The 20,516-nt window shown below is 43.1% G+C and overlaps 2 protein-coding genes and 3 long non-coding RNA genes across 9 annotated transcripts; 4 read left to right on the top strand and 1 right to left on the bottom strand.

Moving 5' to 3' along the window:
* The first annotated feature begins 320 nt into the window (after positions 1–320).
* LOC132465244 (uncharacterized) lies at positions 321–2,279 on the top strand. The gene is made up of 3 exons (XR_009527482.1): positions 321–404; positions 718–819; positions 1,933–2,279. It is a non-coding gene; the product is annotated as an uncharacterized LOC132465244 (long non-coding RNA).
* Positions 2,280–2,285: 6 nt separating this feature from the next.
* On the top strand, positions 2,286–3,273 carry LOC132465246 (uncharacterized). The gene is made up of 2 exons (XR_009527483.1): positions 2,286–2,382; positions 2,559–3,273. It is a non-coding gene; the product is annotated as an uncharacterized LOC132465246 (long non-coding RNA).
* A 1,098-nt stretch (positions 3,274–4,371) lies between these two features.
* On the top strand, positions 4,372–10,366 carry amn1 (antagonist of mitotic exit network 1 homolog (S. cerevisiae)). Of its 3 annotated transcripts, XM_060060857.1 has the most exons (7): positions 4,372–4,500; positions 5,257–5,389; positions 6,161–6,290; positions 8,124–8,341; positions 8,808–8,864; positions 9,403–9,514; positions 9,925–10,366. In XM_060060857.1, exons 1-7 carry the CDS (start codon positions 4,475–4,477, stop codon positions 9,993–9,995), a joined length of 747 nt encoding a protein of 248 aa, XP_059916840.1. In that variant the 5' UTR covers positions 4,372–4,474; the 3' UTR covers positions 9,996–10,366. The 3 variants fall into 3 exon arrangements, with proteins under 3 accessions (XP_059916840.1, XP_059916839.1, XP_059916841.1); XM_060060856.1 differs by lacking the exon at positions 9,925–10,366 and having other exon boundaries at positions 9,403–9,876; XM_060060858.1 differs by lacking the exons at positions 4,372–4,500; positions 5,257–5,389; positions 9,925–10,366 and adding an exon at positions 5,405–5,692 and having other exon boundaries at positions 9,403–9,876.
* A 708-nt stretch (positions 10,367–11,074) lies between these two features.
* etfbkmt (electron transfer flavoprotein subunit beta lysine methyltransferase) lies at positions 11,075–12,271 on the bottom strand. The gene is made up of 3 exons (XM_060060855.1): positions 11,832–12,271; positions 11,569–11,699; positions 11,075–11,493 (listed from the first exon to the last, which is right to left on the bottom strand). Exons 1-3 carry the CDS (start codon positions 12,122–12,124, stop codon positions 11,135–11,137), a joined length of 783 nt encoding a protein of 260 aa, XP_059916838.1. The 5' UTR covers positions 12,125–12,271; the 3' UTR covers positions 11,075–11,134.
* Positions 12,272–18,056: 5,785 nt separating this feature from the next.
* On the top strand, positions 18,057–20,037 carry LOC132464466 (uncharacterized). Of its 3 annotated transcripts, XR_009527270.1 has the most exons (6): positions 18,057–18,183; positions 18,264–18,416; positions 18,683–18,751; positions 18,831–18,984; positions 19,461–19,549; positions 19,918–20,037. It is a non-coding gene; the product is annotated as an uncharacterized LOC132464466 (long non-coding RNA). The 3 variants fall into 3 exon arrangements; XR_009527269.1 differs by having other exon boundaries at positions 18,139–18,416; XR_009527271.1 differs by having other exon boundaries at positions 18,139–18,416; positions 18,680–18,751.
* The last annotated feature ends 479 nt before the right edge of the window (positions 20,038–20,516 follow it).

Below are 20,516 nucleotides of genomic sequence, written 5' to 3'. Positions count from 1 at the left end.
GATGCCCGGTCATTCAGCTGTTCAGCACCCAGGCTCTGGAACTCCCTCCCCCCAACACATAAAACAGTCAGACACCATTACAACCTTCAAGTCACAACTCAAAACTCACCTGTTCAAACTCGCACACAACGTCTAACTAATCACTGTTTTGATTGTTTGTTTGTTTTGTCTTGTTTTTGTTTTATTTTTTTATTTATTATATTTACTTATTTATTTATTTATTTTCCACAATGTCTTGTTTTTAAACGATTTATGATGACTATATGCTCTGTAAGGTGACCTTGGGTGTCTTGAAAGGCGCCTCTAAATTAAATGTATTATTATTATTACACTTCCGCCGAGCGGGCATTTTGCGCCACATGGACGTCTGTCAGCACGATTCTGGGACTGCCACTTCCCAAAAGGTAAATAACTTTTCCTTTTATTCGTTAACAGATACTATAACCAAGATGCAGTAGCACGTGAACATTGTTTAGCGTTTGTTACCAAGAATGTCAACCTTGCTCTTCTGTAAAGTCAATAGTAAGCTTTGTTGCAGTGATTCGAAGTCAATACAGAGGCCAGTTTGCCTCGACCAAAAGAATGACAAAGTGCGAAAATTACGTAGGGTTTTTCAAGTATTTTCCTGTTATATGCTATGTAATGCCCTTTTAAGACATGTCAAAGGATCTACTTTTACTAATTTTCCTTCCTCGCCCTTCTCCCTCCCTCACCCAGGACCCAACCCCTGTGTCACACAACAACCAAGATGGCTGGCTAGCTAGCTAGCAAGGAGCTAATCTCTCAGAGACCAGTAAAGAGTTTTTTTTGCTTTCAGAGGTAAGCCATTTACATGGTTTACTGCATGTCATTGTGGAGATAAATTAACAGAATTAACAGTTACTCTAATATTCGGTCTAATATTTTATTAAGGCCATGGATTTTGTTAAATTTTTAAAACAAAGTTTGTCTGTTTGCTCGTTCTGTTTGATGAGGGGAAAAACGGTCTGTCTAGTTACTGGACCAGATGAAATGAGACGGAGAGGTAATAAAGTCTGTCGGCACGAGGACCTTGGATTTATTAAGTAAAGTGGCAACGGTTATACAGAGTCATAAAGCGTGAGAGATCGAATATGTCTAAGTCCCTAATCAGCGCTGATGGTTCGTCCAGAGCTTCGCCTCCGTGGAAGGTCTGCTTCAGAAGAAGATGATGAGTCCCTGTGTGATACAGTCTTAAGCTGTATCCTCCTCTCGATGAGGTGTGTGCGTTTGAGATGTGTGTGGTTCTGTGTGTTTTTGCTTGACCTTGGCTCCCAGGCCCTGGATCTTCTCCTAACGGGGAGAGCTCCTCGTGTCTCCGGTGTGATAAATTAAAACGGGGGAGTCCCCCCCCGAAGTGTCTTGTGTGTGATCATTTAATGTGGCTCTCAGGCCCCTAGTATCTGCATGTGTTCCTTCTAGTGGGGGAGAGCTTCGAGGTGTCTCCTGTGTGATAAATTAATGTGGCTCTCAGGCCCCTAGTATCTGCATGTGTTCCTTCTAGTGGGGGAGAGCTTCGAGGTGTCTCCTGTGTGATAAATTAATGTGGCTCTCCCGTTCTTGAGGATGACTGGTGCATTGTCTGAGTGTCTACCATTTGCCTGGGAAATGGGGCCTTCGGCTCTGGCCTTGACCTGACTATATTATCATGTTTGTGTTATGTGTTCGTTGGGTTAGTTAGCTATATTTGTAATGTACATGTGATGTACTCAGCAGGTTATTTTGCCCAACATTAATCAATTTGGCCTTACATTTATTGTAAATAGTTTTGTGCTTAGTGGTTCTCCGTGACCGTGTAGAGACAGAAGCTACTACCGGGGCTCTAGACTGCGACCATTTTGATCGCATATGCAATTGGAATTTTTACCCAGTCGCACTGGTGCGATGATAATTACAGTTTTCTGTTCATGTCAGCCCTATTTAACTGGCCTCCTCACTGAGAAAGAGAAGGATGAGGTGCTGACAAAAGTCCATGCTGGCCACTTTGGAGCCAAGAGGATGCAGGACAAGGTCAACCAACGCTTGTACTGGAAGACAATTACCAGAGATGCTCAGGACTGGGCAAGTGTTCAAGTTGTGTTTGATCCAGATCAGCTCTAATGTTTCCTGTGAAACGCTGATGCCACTTGCACATGAGATTTAAAGAATCATTTATAGTTATTGCCTTATATAAGAAATTGTTCATTAAAACTACTGTGACACTCAAAGAAAATCGTCTCTACTCTAGAGAATATTATTAAATATGTTGTGTTTAATCTCCTTGTGTTGTGAAAACCTTTATGTCATGCCAGAGGTTGGAGCAAGTGAAGAAGGAGGCACCAGAGCTGAAGCCCATCAAACCAAAGCCACCATGGCATATGATTGGTGAGATATCTTCCTTTTGGGTTCTGTGAAACGGCTACAACTTCTCGAAGTCATAGTTTAATTTTTATTATTTTCTTAATGTGAATTGCCTTTCCTATATCTATAACGTCATCGCCTGTGGGCAGGTACTTGTATGAGTACAAATTGGCATGTTTTTATTTCGGTCCCTACTCTAGGTGTTGACCTTATTGGACCATTCAAAGCCTCAAAGAATGGGAACCGCTTCTGTCTGACAGCAACTGAAGAACTAGCCTCATTACAAAGATGTCCTATTCTTAGATCACAAAATATCTGCCACTTTGTTAAATAAATATATTTCCCCATACTGTGTTTTTTCGTTTTTTTCATTTTCAACTTTACCTTACTCAAATTAATGCTAAGGTTTAGCCCAAAAACCGACTACCGTATTGGTCCGAATATAAGACGACCCTGATTATAAGACGACCCCCCGTTTTTCAACCAAACATTTAGAAAAAAAGATTGGCAGACCAGATTTGCAGAACAAATAACTTCATTTTATTTAAAAATAACAATATTAAAAACCCAGTGAATTAAACACTTGTTATATTAATGACAATAATAATAATGCCAGTAAAGGCCACGGCACTTTCAAGGCAAAATATGTAGTACATTATGATTCAAAATGTATATCAAGCAATAATCAAGCAACATGAATGTTCTCAACTCATTTTAAGGCATATAAAACATTTCAGTACCAAGATTCGGCTTCAGATCATTTTCTGGCAGGAGGGAAACGACCTAAATGTCTTATATTTACCCATGTCAATGTGTTTCAGCTGGTAATAGACACTGGATGGGATATAATCTATGTAATTTGATGCTCTTGAATGTTCTCAACTCATTTTAAGGCAAATGAAACATTTCAGTACCGAGGGCTTGAGATCATTTTCTGGCCGGAGGAAAAGGACTCCAATGTGTCATATTTTCGCTTTATAACGTATTACAGCTGATAAAAGAGACTGGATTTGTTCTTATCTACCCCACATAGCCCACATGAATGTTATAGTGTCAGTTTGAACCCTAATCTATTGAATGTGATAGTACCTACTCATGAAGGTTTTCAATTCATTTTGAGAAGAAAATAATTTCTTCAAAAATCTATAATCTGGGAAAACAATGCATAGTAAGAAAATACATGTTTTATTGTATAAAATAGACACACAGAATTTCGATTACAGTGGTTTAAAAACATAAAGAAGGATAATTGACTCACGGACAATAGTCCTGTAGTGCTATTGACTAGTATGACTGATCTGACTTTGCTGCCGCACACACGTTTCGAGGCGATATAGCCTGGCTTACAGGCTGTGCGCGCTCCCGCGGCTGAAATCACTTTCTGGCAGCTGATCACTTTTCGGCACAACACCGGCACAAAAATGTATTAAACTATGCCAATGAACAAGTTACTCCTACTGACATAATATAATTAGTAAAAGGCTATGTGTGGTATATGCACCATCGCATGATCTACTAACCTCGGAACGAGATCAGTGTAAAATAGACATTCTGAGAGAACCACGTAGAAAACAGGTGTATGACAGTAGAATCCCCAAAACGATGGGACGATTATAGAAATAGAAAAAAACTAGAAATAAAACGTCTGAAAGAGTCTGAAATAATAATAGATTTTGATAACTCTCAGGGGTTCAGGTTTGGAGTGGTTGATTTGAGCGTTTCCCCCCACAAACTTTCAATGTACGAGACCAGATAACAATATTAATAATATATATATATATATATTTTTTTTTTATAACGCACTTTATATCAATTCAATGATCTCAAAGTGCTAATATACAATATTAACAATAGTGTGGCTTGCTTTGCAACAACACGAATTAATGACCATAATTACTTGGATGACATCCAGGTATCCAGTTTTCTATGTTGAAAATAAATGCCGTTCTCTGTTGAAAATCATTGTCTTTCTCTGTTGAAAATAAGTCCTTATTACCCCCAGTAGTTGGAGACAAAGCACAATCATACAATTCAGAGACATAAAAGAAATAAAGAAGAAGAAGAGAACAACAAACACTGAAGCATTTCTCTAAAATGAAAACGCCAATTTAGCGAAATGGCAGTGAATTCTCTCTTAAACATGTAAGTTGGCTACTATAGTATTAGATCAAATTGCATTGTGCAAATGTCCTAATGCGAGCATTTACTATAGCAAGACACCTCTCATTTGGCCATCCCGCATCAGCAACAATGCAATGCATACCTGTCTAAATGATGCAGCCTTTTCTTAATGTATCCGTTAACCTAATTACTTATCTAGTTGGGCGATGGTTATGAATAGACTAAATCAACACTGAAATAACAATTCAATTATTGGAACGACCGAAGTGACAAAGCAAAGCAGAATGTACAAGACTTGTTCAGTGTTCTTTTTCAACATCGATGTGCGGTCTGAATTTGAGTCGATATAATTAAACATGATTCATTGATAGGTGGGTCTACGTTTTTTATCGTTATTAATAAAGTTGGATTAATCAGAAACTGTCAAGCCACTGATGTGTAGCCTACTCTGTTCCAACAATCAGATGCTGCTATATTTGTCATAACTGCTCATTGCGACTCCCTGCAGCTTTCACTGATGCTTTACGGCTATAACATTATTTATTTATAATATTTGTTGTTTACGTTTGTTGATTGCGCCAAGAGGGTGTTTGTCACTGCATTCTTCCAATGGCCATGTATTAAACAGCCTTCTTTTCAGTGCTACCATTGAACTCAACACTATATTCTAGCCTATTTTTTAATATTCCATAGCTGACCAATGCAAGCCAAGTGTGTGCAAACGATATGCTGCAAAGGTTTTAGTTTATGTGAATATCTTGTTCTCCCTTTGTTTAGCTGTGCAGATTGCGTGGCAAACTCAGCTGTCTTCTACCTGAGGGAGATCCACTCCTTGCCCTCGGGCATCAAGGACAAGCTGGTACAGATAATGTCTTCAAGAGGGACCATCAGCGATGGTAACATCAGTGAGGTTGGTCCTTCAGCTGGGCATGGAGTCGGTCAAATGGAAAAAGGCTAACTAGAATATGGGTGTATCCCAAAATAAGCCACGTTTACATAAAATGGATTTAGCAGACGCTTTTATCAAAAGCGACCTACAACGGGGTCATACACCGACGCTAACATGCAGTGAATTCCTTCAGTGAATGTTAGGGAGACCTCGACACTCTAGGAGGAACCAGGGATCTAACTACCAACCTTTCGGTAACTTGCAAGTCAACCCGCTCTACCCCCTGAGCTAAGACGACCCACGTCATTAGTGTAATGGACAATGGTATGTGTACGCTGTTGTCATCGCTGGTGGGGAGCTCTCTATAGCGTAGGCCCACCTTGGATTTCTTACGTATTTGTTCTCCTGTTCTGCAGAGTAACTCTTTTGAGAAGATTAGAATTCATAGTGGTGTTTTCCCGAGGGGTTCAATCTCACTCATCAGACTGAATTGGTCTTCAAATTCCTCTATCCATCCAAAGAATGAAACGATAGCAGACCGATTTTATAAAAAATAAAAATTGCATTGAACAGGAATAATATTTGTAGAAGGAGTGTGGATATCAAGTAAATAGGTCCAATAAGTATTTCTCTATGTATTATTTTTTACTTTAGATGGCAAGCATATCTAGGGAACCCCCTATTCTAGTAATTCACAATAAGCATTGTATAGCATGTTTTCATTACTCAATCTTATTCATGGTTCCTGTGTGTGTCGCCGTCTTCTGAAGAGAATTCTCATTCCATCTTCAGTTATTGCATCCAGGCTTACAGACACTGGATCTTCAATGCTGTCAAGTGTCAGACCTAGCTCTGGGCCGGATCTGTTGCCCTCGTCTGAAAACCATATTCCTAAACAACAGTCCGGGGATCACCTCAGAAGGTAGGCTTTAATTGATGATTTCATGTATAACTGTAGTAAAATGTGATGGTGTTTGTGATGGATCGGGATTTTATGGTGATAATGTATTATCCCTCAATTCAGTTTCTTGAATTAGCATTTTGATGATGTCGTGGTGTGAAATATTCATGTTCCTGTTGTTATCCTTGAAAGCATTTAGTAGGAATTTACATGTTCTGTTCTTTTTAATGTATTCATTTTTCTCATGTTATTATTTAATATTATTGTGTCTGTTGTATGTAATTGATTCAATATGTGTAATATAATCTGCCCCATTCGACTTAATAAACAGGTCTGGTCAATGTATTATAAAGAAGATTAAAAGAAAACATCAGACGCAATTGCTCTTTACAGCAAAGTACAGCATGTTTTCATATTTTCAAATAGACGAAGCATTTATTGTTTGTTGGGGCAGATTACGGCCCTTCTATGAAGAGTCTGTACATTTATCTTTAGGGCTGTAATGTCAAAATATGTCGATGACGCATGCACGACGGTAGGGGAGAGTGTTTAGACAGGGACATAGATAAGCTGGATGATGATACGTGTGACAGATCTCAACAACTGCGAAAAAAACGGAAGTTTGTTGATGGTGAAGCTGCCGTGTTCTTTTTGGAAAAAGTCTGCCGAGTCAGGATCGCTTTAACTCACTTTATTTAGCAAAGGTTTAGACCAGCATACATGAAGCAAAAGGAGGGGAATTGTACAAACACGCGTGGAGATACACGTAGGGCATTCAAAAGGATGCTTTACCTGGAGCGTTCTAACCCCCTGGGCTATGTGTTGGGACTTATCTACTGGGCAGGCGTGGACTCAGTTATGTGCTCTGATTGGCTAAGCATGGTGCTGAACTCCCGCGCCCCTGGATATCCGTATGTGTCTCTGTGCTGTCCCTTGCGGCTATGTGTTGGCATTGCAACTTTGTTTGTGGCTATGTGCGGGAATTACGCTTGTTCTTGTGGCCTTGAGCGTCTGGGTCTCTCGAACATCTTGACCGCTCGTATCTCTAGAATTGACACATGATGAATGGCCTCCTGTATGAGCTGGACGCCTCCCTAGGCTCCGGATCCCTCCTTAGCCTGATAAAGAAGACTCTTTAATTGGTAAGGGCATATGTGGCCTTGGTATGAATGTGTGAATTACGTTACAAAGCCATGCATGGGAATTGTTTAATATCATCCCTGCTTTGGAGTTTATGAAATAAATCACAGTATATTGAATAAGAATTGTGTCCCGAAGCTGAAAAAACAGTTCCTCTGCAGACCTGCTTGGCTTTTGTAATACTTTCTTATAGTTCTAAATAATTGTCTTGAACTCAATCCTGTGGTTTCCGATTTCTCTTTTTATTTATTTTTTGAGTTTAAAGGTTTTATTCACTGGGGAGGTCAGATATGTTTATACTCATGACCTTGCTAGCCTGTTAAAAATAACTTTTTTTTTTAATGAGTAACTCAACCTGTTTAAACTGTTGGGTTGAGACTACTCGACATGTTAAAACATTTAAATGGATTTGATAAAATAATTGTATAAAAATGGTCATAAGTCTTATCCACCATGAAACTGCTGAGCACGGCAGGAATCACTAGACACTGATTACCCTTCCATTAAACAGCCTATATATTGTCCTGAAAATGTTGCTTGTTCCCAAGTGTAATGCCAAGGTATGTGTACTGAGCAACAGTCTCCACACTCAAAAGCTACGCTCCTTTTAAAACTTGCTTTGTGAACACCAAGCGGCCCCGGAAGAAGGTTTCCTGTGTTCCTCATTGCGTGTTCACACCTAGAGTCAATCTGCATTTCTGCTTCCTATTGTAGGCGTTCTTTCTCTGGCCTCCTCCTGCCCGGACCTCCAGAACGTGGACCTCGGTGACTGCGTGGGCGTGGCAGACGAGGCCGTGCAGGCCCTGGCCCGGCACTGTAAACACCTGGAGGTCCTTTCTTTGAGTGGATGTCCTGCTGTGGGCGACGTTGGTCTGCAGGCACTGGCGGAGAACTGCAGCCTGCTGCACACGCTCCTCCTCTCAGGAACACGGGTACTCCTCTCCACAGCCCCTCAAGGAACATAAGACTATGGCCCTCGTAAGCTGTTCCATCAATAGGGCCCTTAAAATAGGTCCTCTGCCAACGCAGATCCTTGATCCATCCAACCTTTTAATTAGCATTAGCTAAGGTACCTCAGGTACATGTGCATTTAACTTTTGTACCAGGTTGTTGTGTACCACTCCTGGAAGTTTTTCATAAGCTAATCCCTCACAGACTGCACAGAACTTCTCACGGTAGGAAACAGCCACGGTCTGGATAATTCCCAACTCACAGCACTTGCGTGAGTAGCTATATAAACTCTTCTGGCCGACCTCTGGTTTTCATTAAATTGGCCAGGGCTGAGGCAACTTGCCCATGTAAACTGAATGGATATGGGGAAAGGATAAGGACTGCTGAGCGTTATTTTAATTTGTTTATTTTGTTTAAAGTTTTATGTAAATCTTTTTTATTTACTAGATTACAGATGCAGGGATCATTGGACTTCTGAAAGGACTGTGCCGCAATAACTTGTGTGTAAGTAAACATTTGCTTGTTAGTAGGGCTGGGTATTGCCAGGTACCTCACAATTCAATTCAATTTGCTTCGATTCTTTAGGTCTTGAATCGATTCGACTTCCATTTGATATTGATCCTATGGCTTCGATATCGATTCAATAATACGTGCAGATGACAAAAATACCAAAATAATATTCAGAATGAACCATTTCTAAATGAATTAACCATTTCATTGTGCTTTAACTAGCAAAAAGGGAACACACCATTGTATAGTATTGTTCCTGAGCTAAACTTGCAGCATAAAAGTAATAATCCTGACATGGACAAATGTAAAAGGGCATGTACATTTAGGCATACTCGCTTCTAGATTTCAATGACTGAGTATGCTTCTTTTTTTTTTTATGGAAATAATGTATTTCAAAAAAAATCTGAATCGACATTGAATTGAGAACAAATAAATTTCAGTGCATTGATGAATCGATATTTTTACCCAGCATTACTTGTTAGTACTTTTTATTTTGTCACGCCAATGTACGAATAAATGAAGTGTGTTGTAGGAACTACAGGTGGCGCGATGTCCAGTGCTGACAGATGAGACGGTGAGGGCTGTCTTCAAAAACTGTCCCAAACTCAAATGTTTTGTCTTCAATGATTGTCCCCACATCACAGGTAAGTGCTCATCCACATCTTTACCTGCGAAACCCAAATTCCACCACTCAATGCCAATTGTGATGCTGATTGACGAAACAAAGGAGACTTTTGAAACAGGATTCTTTCACATTCTGTTTCTCTAGCTGCTACTTGTTGGTATGTGCCTGTTTTCTTGACCCCCTGGGGAATGTGGAGGATTAAGGCTTCCAACTGATAAGGCATGGCTTCGTCCCCCCATTATGACATCCTGAGTTTACATCCCATAGTTTACAATCTGGTTAACAAATACTATAGTTTTTTTGGGGGGCAGAGCTGTTCTCAGCACAAAATCTTTGAATATCATTAAATGCTTCAGTTAAGAAATGTATTGTCTTTAAAAATAAAGAAACTGAATGTTAATCATCGTTTATTGGCTCTTCCCTATTCAGATCAGATTTGGCTACCATTGGACGACATTGGTCAACGCAACCTTCAAAATCTGACCTGGACTGTGTATTAGAAACATTAGTATTGAAGTTTCCATGTTTTTGATTGGAGATGTTACACTTTATATTATCACATTGTTCCTATATTGACTTTTTTTCTCTTTTATTTATATGCATTCTTTGCTACTGATCAAAACTTGTTCATAGTAATAAGTAAACTATTCTAAGTGATGAAAGGGGTTGTGGTTACAGTTCAGCGCGTGGCTAGCTACCTCCTGCTGCTGTTTCTAAACTGCACTGGGATTTTGTTTAATTTAAATATATTTATCTAAAAAAATTGTATAATGTTATAATTCCTATTATGGGAATTATGAGAATAAAAACAGATTTCACAAATAAAACTTGCATTCGGATGTTTGCATGTATGAAATATAAAAATCCTAAATTGTTGACAATTTAGGCTGATAGCGCCAAACGGTACTACATGTCAGTCCATAATTCTCCATTTGCACCGATTTAGGGAGCTCAAACTCAGCTATTTGCTGTAGGGGTCTTTTAAGGCTGTGCTCCTCAAAATAGGCTCTCCCGGGGTCTCCTATTAGGACTGTGGTTCCGTGGGCGTTTATGCAGCTGTCCAACCACCGGTGATCCTCCTCACCACCTACATACCCTTAACAACCTTGCACCCTCATACCTTACCTAGCTCCATCGCCACGCCCCCACCCACCGCTACGCTCCGCTGATGCCAACCTTCTCGACCCCATCACCAGGCCCAAGTACCGCACCATGGGGGACAGAGGCTTCGCCATCGCCGCCCCTACCCTCTGCAACTCCCTCCCTCTTACCATCCGAAACCCTGTTACCCCTTTCATTCAGAAGTTATCAAGTTAACTTCAATCCCATCTATTCCAAGGCCAACGACAACATCCGACACATCATCCTTCTCTCTCTCTCGTTTAAGTATCTACTGTCTGCATTCATTTTTGTAAAGCGTCTTTGAGTACCAAGAGAAGTGCTGTAAAAAAAATCAATTTATTATAGTAATAAGTAAAATATTCTAAGTGATGAAATGGGCTATGGATACAGTTCAGAGCGTGGCTAGCTACCTCCTGCTGCTATTTCAAAATTGCACTAGGATTTGTTTAATTTAAATATTAACATTTCACATTAAAAACTCACATTCTGACATTTGCATGTTTTAAATATACAAATCCTAAATTGTTGACAATTTAGGATGATAGCGCCAAACGGTACTACATGTCAGTCCATAATTCTCCATTTGCACAGATTTAGGGAGCTCAAACTCGGCTATTTGCTGTAGGAGTCTTTTAATGTCGTGCTCCTCAAAAGAGGCTCTCCCGGGGTCTCCTATTAGGACTGTGGTTCCGTGGGCGTTTATGCAGCTGTCCAACCACCGGTGAAGTCCATCAGCGAGGGCCTCATCGTAGAACATGTCTCCCAACAAAATTAGGTCATAGTGCTTGGGTTGTGAGCCAATCATGTTGTCACTCAAACATTCAACTGGCCCTATACCATTCAGTTCACAGTTTATGATGGTGGCAATGGCAGAAACTTAAAAAAGAAAAAAATGCAAGTCAGCAATGGCTATTATGAGTTATTTTTAGGTTCATTATTTGAATGCCTTACCGTTGTCAATGTCGTTTGCTACTACGTGAGATGCTCCACAAAGGCTTGCAGCAATGGCTGAAGCTCCACAACCACTTCCAAGATCCAGTACCCTCTTGCCTTTAGCAACTCCAGGGTTATTCAGCAAATATCTGTAAGTCAACAATCCAACATATGTCGAGAGACAGAGACCAACCACAGACCATATATACACGTTTGTTAGTTGTCATATATTTTAATCTTAATGCACTTGCAACAATACTATGTTGTGGTCAAATTCATACCTAGCAAGAGCTTGTCCCCCGGGCCAATATATCGCCCAGTAGGGGTCAGGGAGAGGCCACAGTACTGGGTTTGCATGCCAAAATCTGCATTTAGCCGTCAACAACCTCAACTTGATCTCTGGTGTCAAGGAGTCCTCTCCAACAATCTCTGTATTCTCCACGATAAACCTCCCGATGTCACCTGAGACCAAGCTACTTGAAAATCGTTGTTTATTACCGCAGCAGGACACCTTTTCTGATATTTTTGTGGTTTGCAACATTCCCCAAAGGTGTCTGATATGATATAGCTTCATTTTATATAAACGCCTACTAAACCACGAAGGCCAAATAGTTACACATTAGAAAATGAGCAGAATACACTGTTGAACGAAGCTCATGAAACGGCTGCTGTGCTGAGCGGATGTAATACAATCGGACATGTACTCCGACAGTGATACGCCTCCCCGTTTTGGAGGTACGCTGGTTCCGAGATGAAACGTTCCTAGATGAAAAGACTGCGGTCAAGTGAGCCGCCATTCGTTCATCCGCGGTTAAACCAGCCGTCACACAAAATCTTCGTGCGCCTTTACTCTAAACAGCCGTTGGGTGGTATCTCGCAACGTTTTCAAAATAAAACCCTTCACCTACGTGTGTAGATATAGAACACTAGCTGTCTTACGGCGGCGTCTAGAATGTCCGCACTTGCGGACATCTTGCCAGTCATCAGCTCACCCATAACATTGTGTTGGTCGTGGTACTGTATGTACTTTATAAATAACCATAACTTGCTACATTTTCAACCGTTCTCCCAACGGTTTGGTTTCTTACAAACCAATTATTAACGTGGTTATAATATTGTACCTATTTTAGAACATTTCAACATTTTGCATCCAAAAGTCCAGAAATGTCCGGCCTCTGAAGGCAGACTTCAACGTCTCGTTACAGGAGGATTTTGCTAAAATGTTGCTTCCCCTACTCGTCGTCACAGCAGTTAGTCAATGCAGGTTTTCAGAGAAAATAATTATTTTCTGGTCCCAGTCTTTATATGCCCTGGATTACACATATGTTGTTTATGGATTTAAATGATAATTTTTCATGCAAAGAAAACTAAAAATGTTTGTGAAGAAGTTTGATAATTTTAGGTTTTATGTGAGGCCGCTTTGTGAACTACAGCTCTTCGCTGCTCTCGACGCATATGAGATACGTCACCACACCCGCCCTTGGAACTCGGCACAGAGATGGCGATCTCTCTGCCCCACTTCACCGCTTTTTCCAAGGGGAGGATAAAAGCATCGAAAGAGGTGAAAACCATTATAAGTCGGGGCACGTGCAGAGTTTCAGTTATGCCGATGGGAAGATTGTCGGTCTTCTCCACGCCAGTCGCAGGGAGCGTGACGTCACATACGAGCCGTGTAGTCTTTCTCGTTGTGTTTTCTCTACAGCATTTATCTGAACAATTGCACAATAAACGGTCGAACTCTTTGCATGAAAAATTATCCTTTAAATCCACAAACAACATATGTGTAATCCAGGGCATATAAAGACCGGGACCAGAAAATAATTAGTTTCTCTCCATTGACACCCATTCATATTTTTCGATCTCATAGGTCCCATGAGCCCTACCGGAAGGGGCGTGACTTCGCCACTCTATTGCAGTAGGCCTAGGCTATGGTTGTCACAAAATCCCACGGCACACTTGAGCTGTGTTGGAAATCGTTCCCTATCCACTCACTCACTATTCCCTATATAGTGTCCATGATATAGTGCACTATTTAGGGAACGAACAAACGAGAATTCGGACACTACGCTTAAGATTTCTAAACGTCATTTGCGTCAGTAAATGCGCCGGGTATTTGTGTGACGCAGACAGATGCGCCAACATCATGTAAACAAATCGGTCACTCACGACGAAAGCTGGAGGTTGTATTGATGTTGAATGTTGCATTTCCTTGTTTAATTCATTTTGAATGTTAAATATTCTATGTTAAATCCCAAATAAATTGTTGACATTTCTAAACGAAAGCCGGAGACTCCATCATTAAATGTATTCGTTTTCGCGGTTATTCAGCTTCTTCTCCTCCGGGAAAACACGACCGCATTGCATTGTGGTATACGGGAGTAACATGTAGGGTACATCGCAGGGACGCTGGAACTGGGGGGGCTGGGGGGGCTGCAGCCCCCCTGGTGGCGAGAGGCTGAATGTGAAATGCAAAAACCCCCGTGGAAATAAATACATAAATATATCAGACTATTATTATACTATTGTCATTTTATTGACGTAACTCAAACAATATATTTGACTATAAATGTCACAAGCAGTATAAAAAAGTCAGTAGGCTCACGATACCCCCCCGTCATCGGAACGTTGCTTCTCGCACACAACCAATCACGTTCTTCTGGAGGTCACTAGTTCTTAAAGGCACCCAGTGCAACTTTATGTAAACATTCAATGAAAAATAAACATTCAATTTCTAGTCTTTTTTACACGTAGTAAGTTTCAATAACTCCATACCATTACATATCGACATTCAAGGAGCAAAGATGAGACGTCGTTGTGTGGTGAGAACTGATAGAAAATCGTAAACAACAACAATCGCCGGTGGGGAGAAGCCATTTTTCCATTGACTGGAAGCCTGCTTTATTTATTGTAGGTTACAAAAAATAAAGAAAATGGCGGCATTGTTGTTGTTATCGATTTTGTATCAGTTCTCACCACACAACGACGTCTCATCTTTGCTGCTTAAATGTCGGTATGTAATGGTATGGAGTTATTGAAACTTACTACGTGTAAAAAAGACTAGAAATTGAATGTTCATTTTTAAGCCTCGAAAGTTGCACTGGGTGCCTTTAATTGATTTCAGCTGCGTCTCCCCCGCCTCTCCTCATAAAGCGCCCCCACCGTGACGGATGTTAATCGTTTATTTTGCGTTGGATTGCGTGGGCTGAACAATCCGGACATCGTGGCCACCGACGTGGACCCCCGCCACCGGGACCCACGCAGTGAGTAACGCTGGGTACTTCCTTCATGAGCACTAACATGTTACACTCTCCCCATCTCCTCCTGTCGTCTGTTCTCGCCCCTCTATTGTACATGTTTTACCGCTGGAGGTTAATGTGGATTTGCTGATGGAAGTGGTAGTTTGTGTTGAGTGGTTTATCTATGGGATCGACTGACTAACTAACGCTGCGGACCGCTACAGCACCGACCACCACACTGGGAAGTGTCCTCTGCTCACTGTGGAAGCAGCATGGAAGAACTGCAGCAACTCTGATGGAAACGAGGACCTCCACGCTGTTGAACACAAACTGTTCTTTCTAGGCCTACTTACAAACCGAGGCGGTCCCACTCGGTTAAAGATCTCGTGGTCAATGCGGCAGACCGCTGGACCTGGACGTCACCTTCTGCAGATACTTCACTGCCCTCAGGAATCCACGGATAACTTGAAACATGTCCGACTCCACATGTCCGAAAAATCCACGATGGAAACTTGTGGAAGGAAGAAAGGGGTCTGTTTTTGCTCAACCCATAACCCCACTGAGCCCTTCTGTGGAAACCTGTCTGACTGACCCTACTGACTGGGGGCCTGTTGATGTGTGTTTGGTTGGTAGAAGGTTTGCTGCTTGTGATCTGCAAGGTGGTCCTGGGTTAGATGCGGTGTCTGACTTGCACACCACTCTCCCAATTCTATTCTTCTCTTTACTACTTTTCTACTTTCAATACACTTGCTGCTGCTGCTGTTGACCGCTGGTGGTGCAATGTGGTTTTTATTCGCGTATGTTCTGTGGACTTTGCATTTGTATTTTAATGAACATGTTTACTGCCTGTTAGACCTCGGATTGGCAAACCTAAACTCCTTCACTGGCAAAATGTTGATGCAAATTAAATGCCAAAATTAACATTTCAATATTCGTTTTGCGTATTTCACCAATAGCTTCGGAACTAGACGGACCTCGTATATAATTTGCTCTTCAAAGATGCGGTCAGGCGCCCCTCCGTTATATAACGTTTTCTGCCCGGTACGAAATAGACCGACCAATAGCAACCCTTTAGGCTATCTAATGTGTGGTTGGTTATACGCAGCATGTAGAGGTGTTTCAACAACAAAGATGGAAGTTAGTGAACTAAAGACTGTATATGCTCACTAAAAGAACGAACGACTACTACTCAAAGATTTTGAGGAATATGTATTTCTGCATCACCCGTTCCAATGCTATGATTAGTCGAGGCCTATCCAATAGCATAGCATCGACCCATTTTAGATCGCGCCCTTTAGACACGCCCCTTGGAAATTGAACAACGCACTTCAACGCAGAAGATCCAGAAGGATTTCACAACGAGTCCATTGGAAGATATCGAGGAACATGAACATCACCAATGAAGGAGAGTAACGTTTCCACTTGCTATAGGAATTTAGTGAAGCACTAAATAGTTAATAATAATAATGATAAAATGTGGTCACCATTTATTGACTTTTTGGGTAAGACTTGCTTTACTAATATAACCGCGTTAAAACCGCATTCATTTGCTTTTCTTGTGTAGTTTCCCACTATTCATTAAATGTTTTATAGAAGTAAAAAAGTAATCAATAGAACTATACACATTTGTACAACAATTAATCATTATACAGGATTTGAACATTTTCTATTCGAGCTCATGCTTCATAATATTTCCAAGGATTGCAGAGTACCAAATGATTTATGAACAGTTGTTTTTGTTCAGGAGCGGATTGTACTCCCAGAGGCTTCAACAGAGCGGGTCTGGAGCTGGGAGCTGCAGGTGGATGTTGGCCAGGAGCCGTTCAGTCCTACAGGAACAGACGGGTGAGCCGTGGAACTGCACATCCTATAAACTCCTCCTTGGCGTGGTCAAACGTTTCAGAATAAAACTGGAATTCAGTCATTGGTTGTGATTGGCTTGTTAGCCAAGCGTTCTCAGCCACTAGGACTAGTGTCCTTATGAAGATTAGATGTGTGGCTGGGTTTGGGAGTTTATAGGAAATGATACTACTCAAGAACGCACAGAATGGGAGAAGATAAGCTATTGACATCTGAGTGAGCGAGGACAAAAAAATCTCCAGTGTTTAAATAGATTTTGTCTTGTTTCAGTAGAGGTGATGGAGGCGGTCGTCTGGAGGTGCTCGTCTGGAGGTCCGTGGCGGTCGTCTGGAGGTGCTCGCCGTGAGGTCCATGGCGGTCGTCTGGAGGCGCTCGCTGCAGGTGGAGGGAAGGCCGGGAGCCGTGCAGCCCAACGGATGCAGAACGGTGAGACACGGAACTGCACAGCTGCACATTTTTTCTAGGCTTGGTGAATTGTTTAGAATTAAAACTTTGACATGCAGCCACAGCAACTCTGAGGTGTTCTGAAAAATGTCAGATGCATTCTCAGCCACTAGGACCAGTTCCAGGATGTAGGCTAGGTGTGTGTGGCTGGCTGTTGGGTTAAATAATACCTCACTCAAGACTGCACAGTAGGGCATCAGTGAGATCTGTGGGAGCTAAAGCAGAGGAGGAGTTGATTATCTGCATCATGTACGGGGAGAAATGTGCAGTGTGCAAATGGAACGTGTCATTCGCCTTTCAAAAGGACTGAGGCGGAGGTCCTGGAGGCAGAGGCCAGCCTGGAGGCGGCGGTGGCCTGGAGGTCCGGGAGGCGTCCAACCTGGAAGGGGCGGCATGGAGGGCAAGGTGGCGGCTCCTCATCCAGTAAAGTTAAACTCATCTTCAGTGCATCCATGATGAAAGGGGAGAAATGTTCCAGTGTGCAACTGGAACTTGTGTCTCACATTTCAGAAGGGCCTGGAGGCGGCCAACCTGGAAGGCCTGGAGACGGCCGAGGTCCTGGAGGCAACGGCGGTCCTGGAGGCAACGGCGGGCCTGGAGGTGGAGGCCAACCTGGAGGTCCTGGAGTCGGTGGGCCTGGAGGCGGCGGTTGGGTCCAAACTGGCGGCGGTGGTGGAGACCAACCTGGAGGGCCTGGCGGCGGTGGTTGGGACCAACCTGGAGGGCCTGGAGGCGGTGATTGGGACCAACCTGGAGGGCCTGGAGGCGGTGGTTGGGACCAACCTGGAGGTCCCGGCGGTGGCGTCCACCTGGAGGTCCCGGCGGTGGCGTCCACCTGGAGGTCCCGGCGGTGGCGTCCACCTGGAGGGCCCGGCGGCGGCGTCCTGGAGGGCCCGGCGGCGGCGTCCTGGAGGGCCCGGTGGCGGCGGCGGTGTCCTGGAGGGCCCGGCGGCGTCCTGGAGGTCCCGGCGGCGTCCTGGAGGGCCCGGCGGCGGCGGCGGCGTCCTGGAGGGCCCGGCGGCGGCGGCGGTGTCCTGGAGGGCCCGGTGGCGGCGGTGTCCTGGAGGGCCCGGAGGCGGCGGCTCCTCATCCAGTAAAGCTAAACTCTTCTCCAGTGCATCATGAACGGGGAGGAATGTCCGGGGTGCAAATGGAACGTGTGTCACATTTCAGAAGAAATGAGGCGACGTTGCGGAGGTCCAGGCAGTTGGCCCGGTGGAGGTCCTGGAGGAGACGGTCCCGGCGGTGGAGGACGGCTGGGGGATCCGGCGGTGGAGGTCCGAAGGCGGCTCGTGATTAGACCAAGCAGCTCCTCATCCATGGAAGGTAAGCTCTTTCTCCAGGTCAATCTGATCAACGAGAAAATCAAAGAGCGCAGCCATGAACTGGTGGTATCGCCATTTGGGGACTAAACTCTAATGTTTAACTCACCGAAGACCCTCACCGCAAACCCTCACCGAAGACCCCCCCCCCCCCACCTTGACTAAGAAATTGTCTGGGGGAAACACTGAACCGGGTTGTATCACTTAGTAGTGAGTACACTAGGGTAGCTGGGTCATCTCCAAATGGTAACTGAGTGTTTGCTCCAGCAGGATTGAAGGAGTCACTGGGGATGAAGATCACTGCTCAGGGGCTGACGACCACTCATCTTTCCGGAGAAGGTACATAAATCTACAGCTGATGTGATTAAAGTTCTGCAGTTCAGATCCGCTGATAAATGGTCCCATACCGTATCCACAGCGTCCTCATGGTGCAGGCGGTCAAACCTCCACCTCTTTGAAGAGACCAAGCAGCTTGATGACTGACTGGTTCTTTATACTCAAGACCTCGTCCCGGAGCAGAGGACGGACCTAAGGCCCGCAGCGCAGCCGACTAGAGACTCCATGTGGAACCGGTAAGATACTGGATTGACCATCTTGAAGACATTTTCATTTATTCAACAAGGTTAGTTTTGTTTGGCGGGTATGTTGCTTTGATACTAGGGGCTTCTTCTGTAACAAACTTTCTAGAGAATAAGATCTGACTTCAGCCAATCAGCGGGATGTCCTTGAACAAGAGCCAATGGCTGAAGGTGCTCAAACGCATTCTTTTGACTTGCTCCTCTACTATTGCTGTAATCAAGCTGGATGGCTATTTTGCTCCTTCTACTGACAAAATCAAGTCTGCCACCTGGTGGCTGATGAGGGCGTAGCAACTCGGGGTACATTGGAAACATGATAAGAAGAGCCTGTTTTTGATGGTTGGATCGTACACCTAAATGTTTTTACATCAAAATATCGCCGAACCCCATGTTGGACAATGCTTGTTTTCATCCTTTCTATGTTTAGCTTTGATTTATCCTTACCTTTTCTTGTGACCCATTCCCCTTAGGTTCAATTAAGTTGACCTCTCCTTCAGGCGACTTAAAGGGAGACCAGATGTGCGGCAGCTGGGTGTCATGGTGCAGAGACCCAACGCTGGTAAATATTTACTTCCTCCTTGAACAGACCTAACGTGTCAAACGGCAATTATATAATCCCTCCTGATCTTTATAAAGGTCTGAAGACAAGTCTTTTCTGTGAACATCTCCACTGACTAGTGTGCTCTTAATTAAATTAAAGTTAATTAAATGCAGTAACTCCAATGCACCTGGAGGCTCGTATTGAATTTTTTTGAAACCTGGTTCTCCAGCACTAGGACTGTTGCGGTAAATAAATGCTTGTTTTTTCGCTAATTTAAGTCTATGAAATCAAATGCTGATTGAGACCAGATGGGGCTGTTCCTGCATTTATAGACATTTGATTGCCCTTGACACTGATTCTACTTTTGGCATCAATTTACTTCACAGTACTGAACTACACCAGTGTGTCCTACTCCCATAAACCCTGAGGATCCCTGGATGGCTACACCAGCACATTAATCCACACCCAACATCAACACACAGTGCACACTCTATAGAGATCGTAAGTCCGCCCCTTGCGGCAGGACCTCGTGAGATCGTAAGATATGAATTATTTTCTCCATTTTATGTTGCACCACATTTTGGGGGAAGAATGTTTGAATCAATCTTTGTTATTTATTTCTGTACTCCATATCTGTAATCCCAGCTGTTGTATTTTAACACGGTAGCTGGGAACCCTCTTTATAGGGAGCGACTAGAGGGACGAGGCTGGAAGCAAACCTGAGCCTGGATCTTAACCTTCTTTCTAAACCTAATGCCGCAATTTAACCGCAAATAAAGTGAGGCCTAAAGTACCTTGACTCTCTTACCTAAACTTGCTTGCCTAAACTCGCTTGTCTAAACTCGCTTGCATAAAACCTAAACTCGCTTGCATAAAACCTGAACTTGCTTGGCTAAACTCGCGTCGCTTGCCTAATACCTGAACTTGCTTGCCTAAACTCGCTTGCCTAATACCTAAACTCGCTTGCCTAAACTCGCTTGCCTAA

Source organism: Gadus macrocephalus, chromosome 9, assembly GCF_031168955.1.
Source record: "Gadus macrocephalus chromosome 9, ASM3116895v1".
NCBI lineage: Eukaryota > Metazoa > Chordata > Actinopteri > Gadiformes > Gadidae > Gadus > Gadus macrocephalus.
Note: the sequence above shows the minus strand (reverse complement) of the source record. Positions and strands in the feature narration are given on the sequence as shown.

Excerpts from the sequence above, each read along its gene's own strand:
- amn1 (XM_060060856.1), top strand. The coding sequence starts at position 4,475 with ATGGCAGTGAATTCTCTCTTAAACAT. Across the intron at positions 4,501-5,256 it reads GTGAATTCTCTCTTAAACAT|CTGTGCAGATTGCGTGGCAA; the intron begins GTAAGTTGGCTA and ends CCCTTTGTTTAG. Across the intron at positions 8,865-9,402 it reads TGTGCCGCAATAACTTGTGT|GAACTACAGGTGGCGCGATG; the intron begins GTAAGTAAACAT and ends AGTGTGTTGTAG.
- etfbkmt (XM_060060855.1), bottom strand. The coding sequence starts at position 12,124 with ATGAAGCTATATCATATCAGACACCTTTGGGGAATGTTGCAAACCACA. Across the intron at positions 11,700-11,831 it reads GGGGGACAAGCTCTTGCTAG|ATATTTGCTGAATAACCCTG; the intron begins GTATGAATTTGA and ends GTTGACTTACAG. Across the intron at positions 11,494-11,568 it reads AGCAAACGACATTGACAACG|TTTCTGCCATTGCCACCATC; the intron begins GTAAGGCATTCA and ends TTCTTTTTTAAG.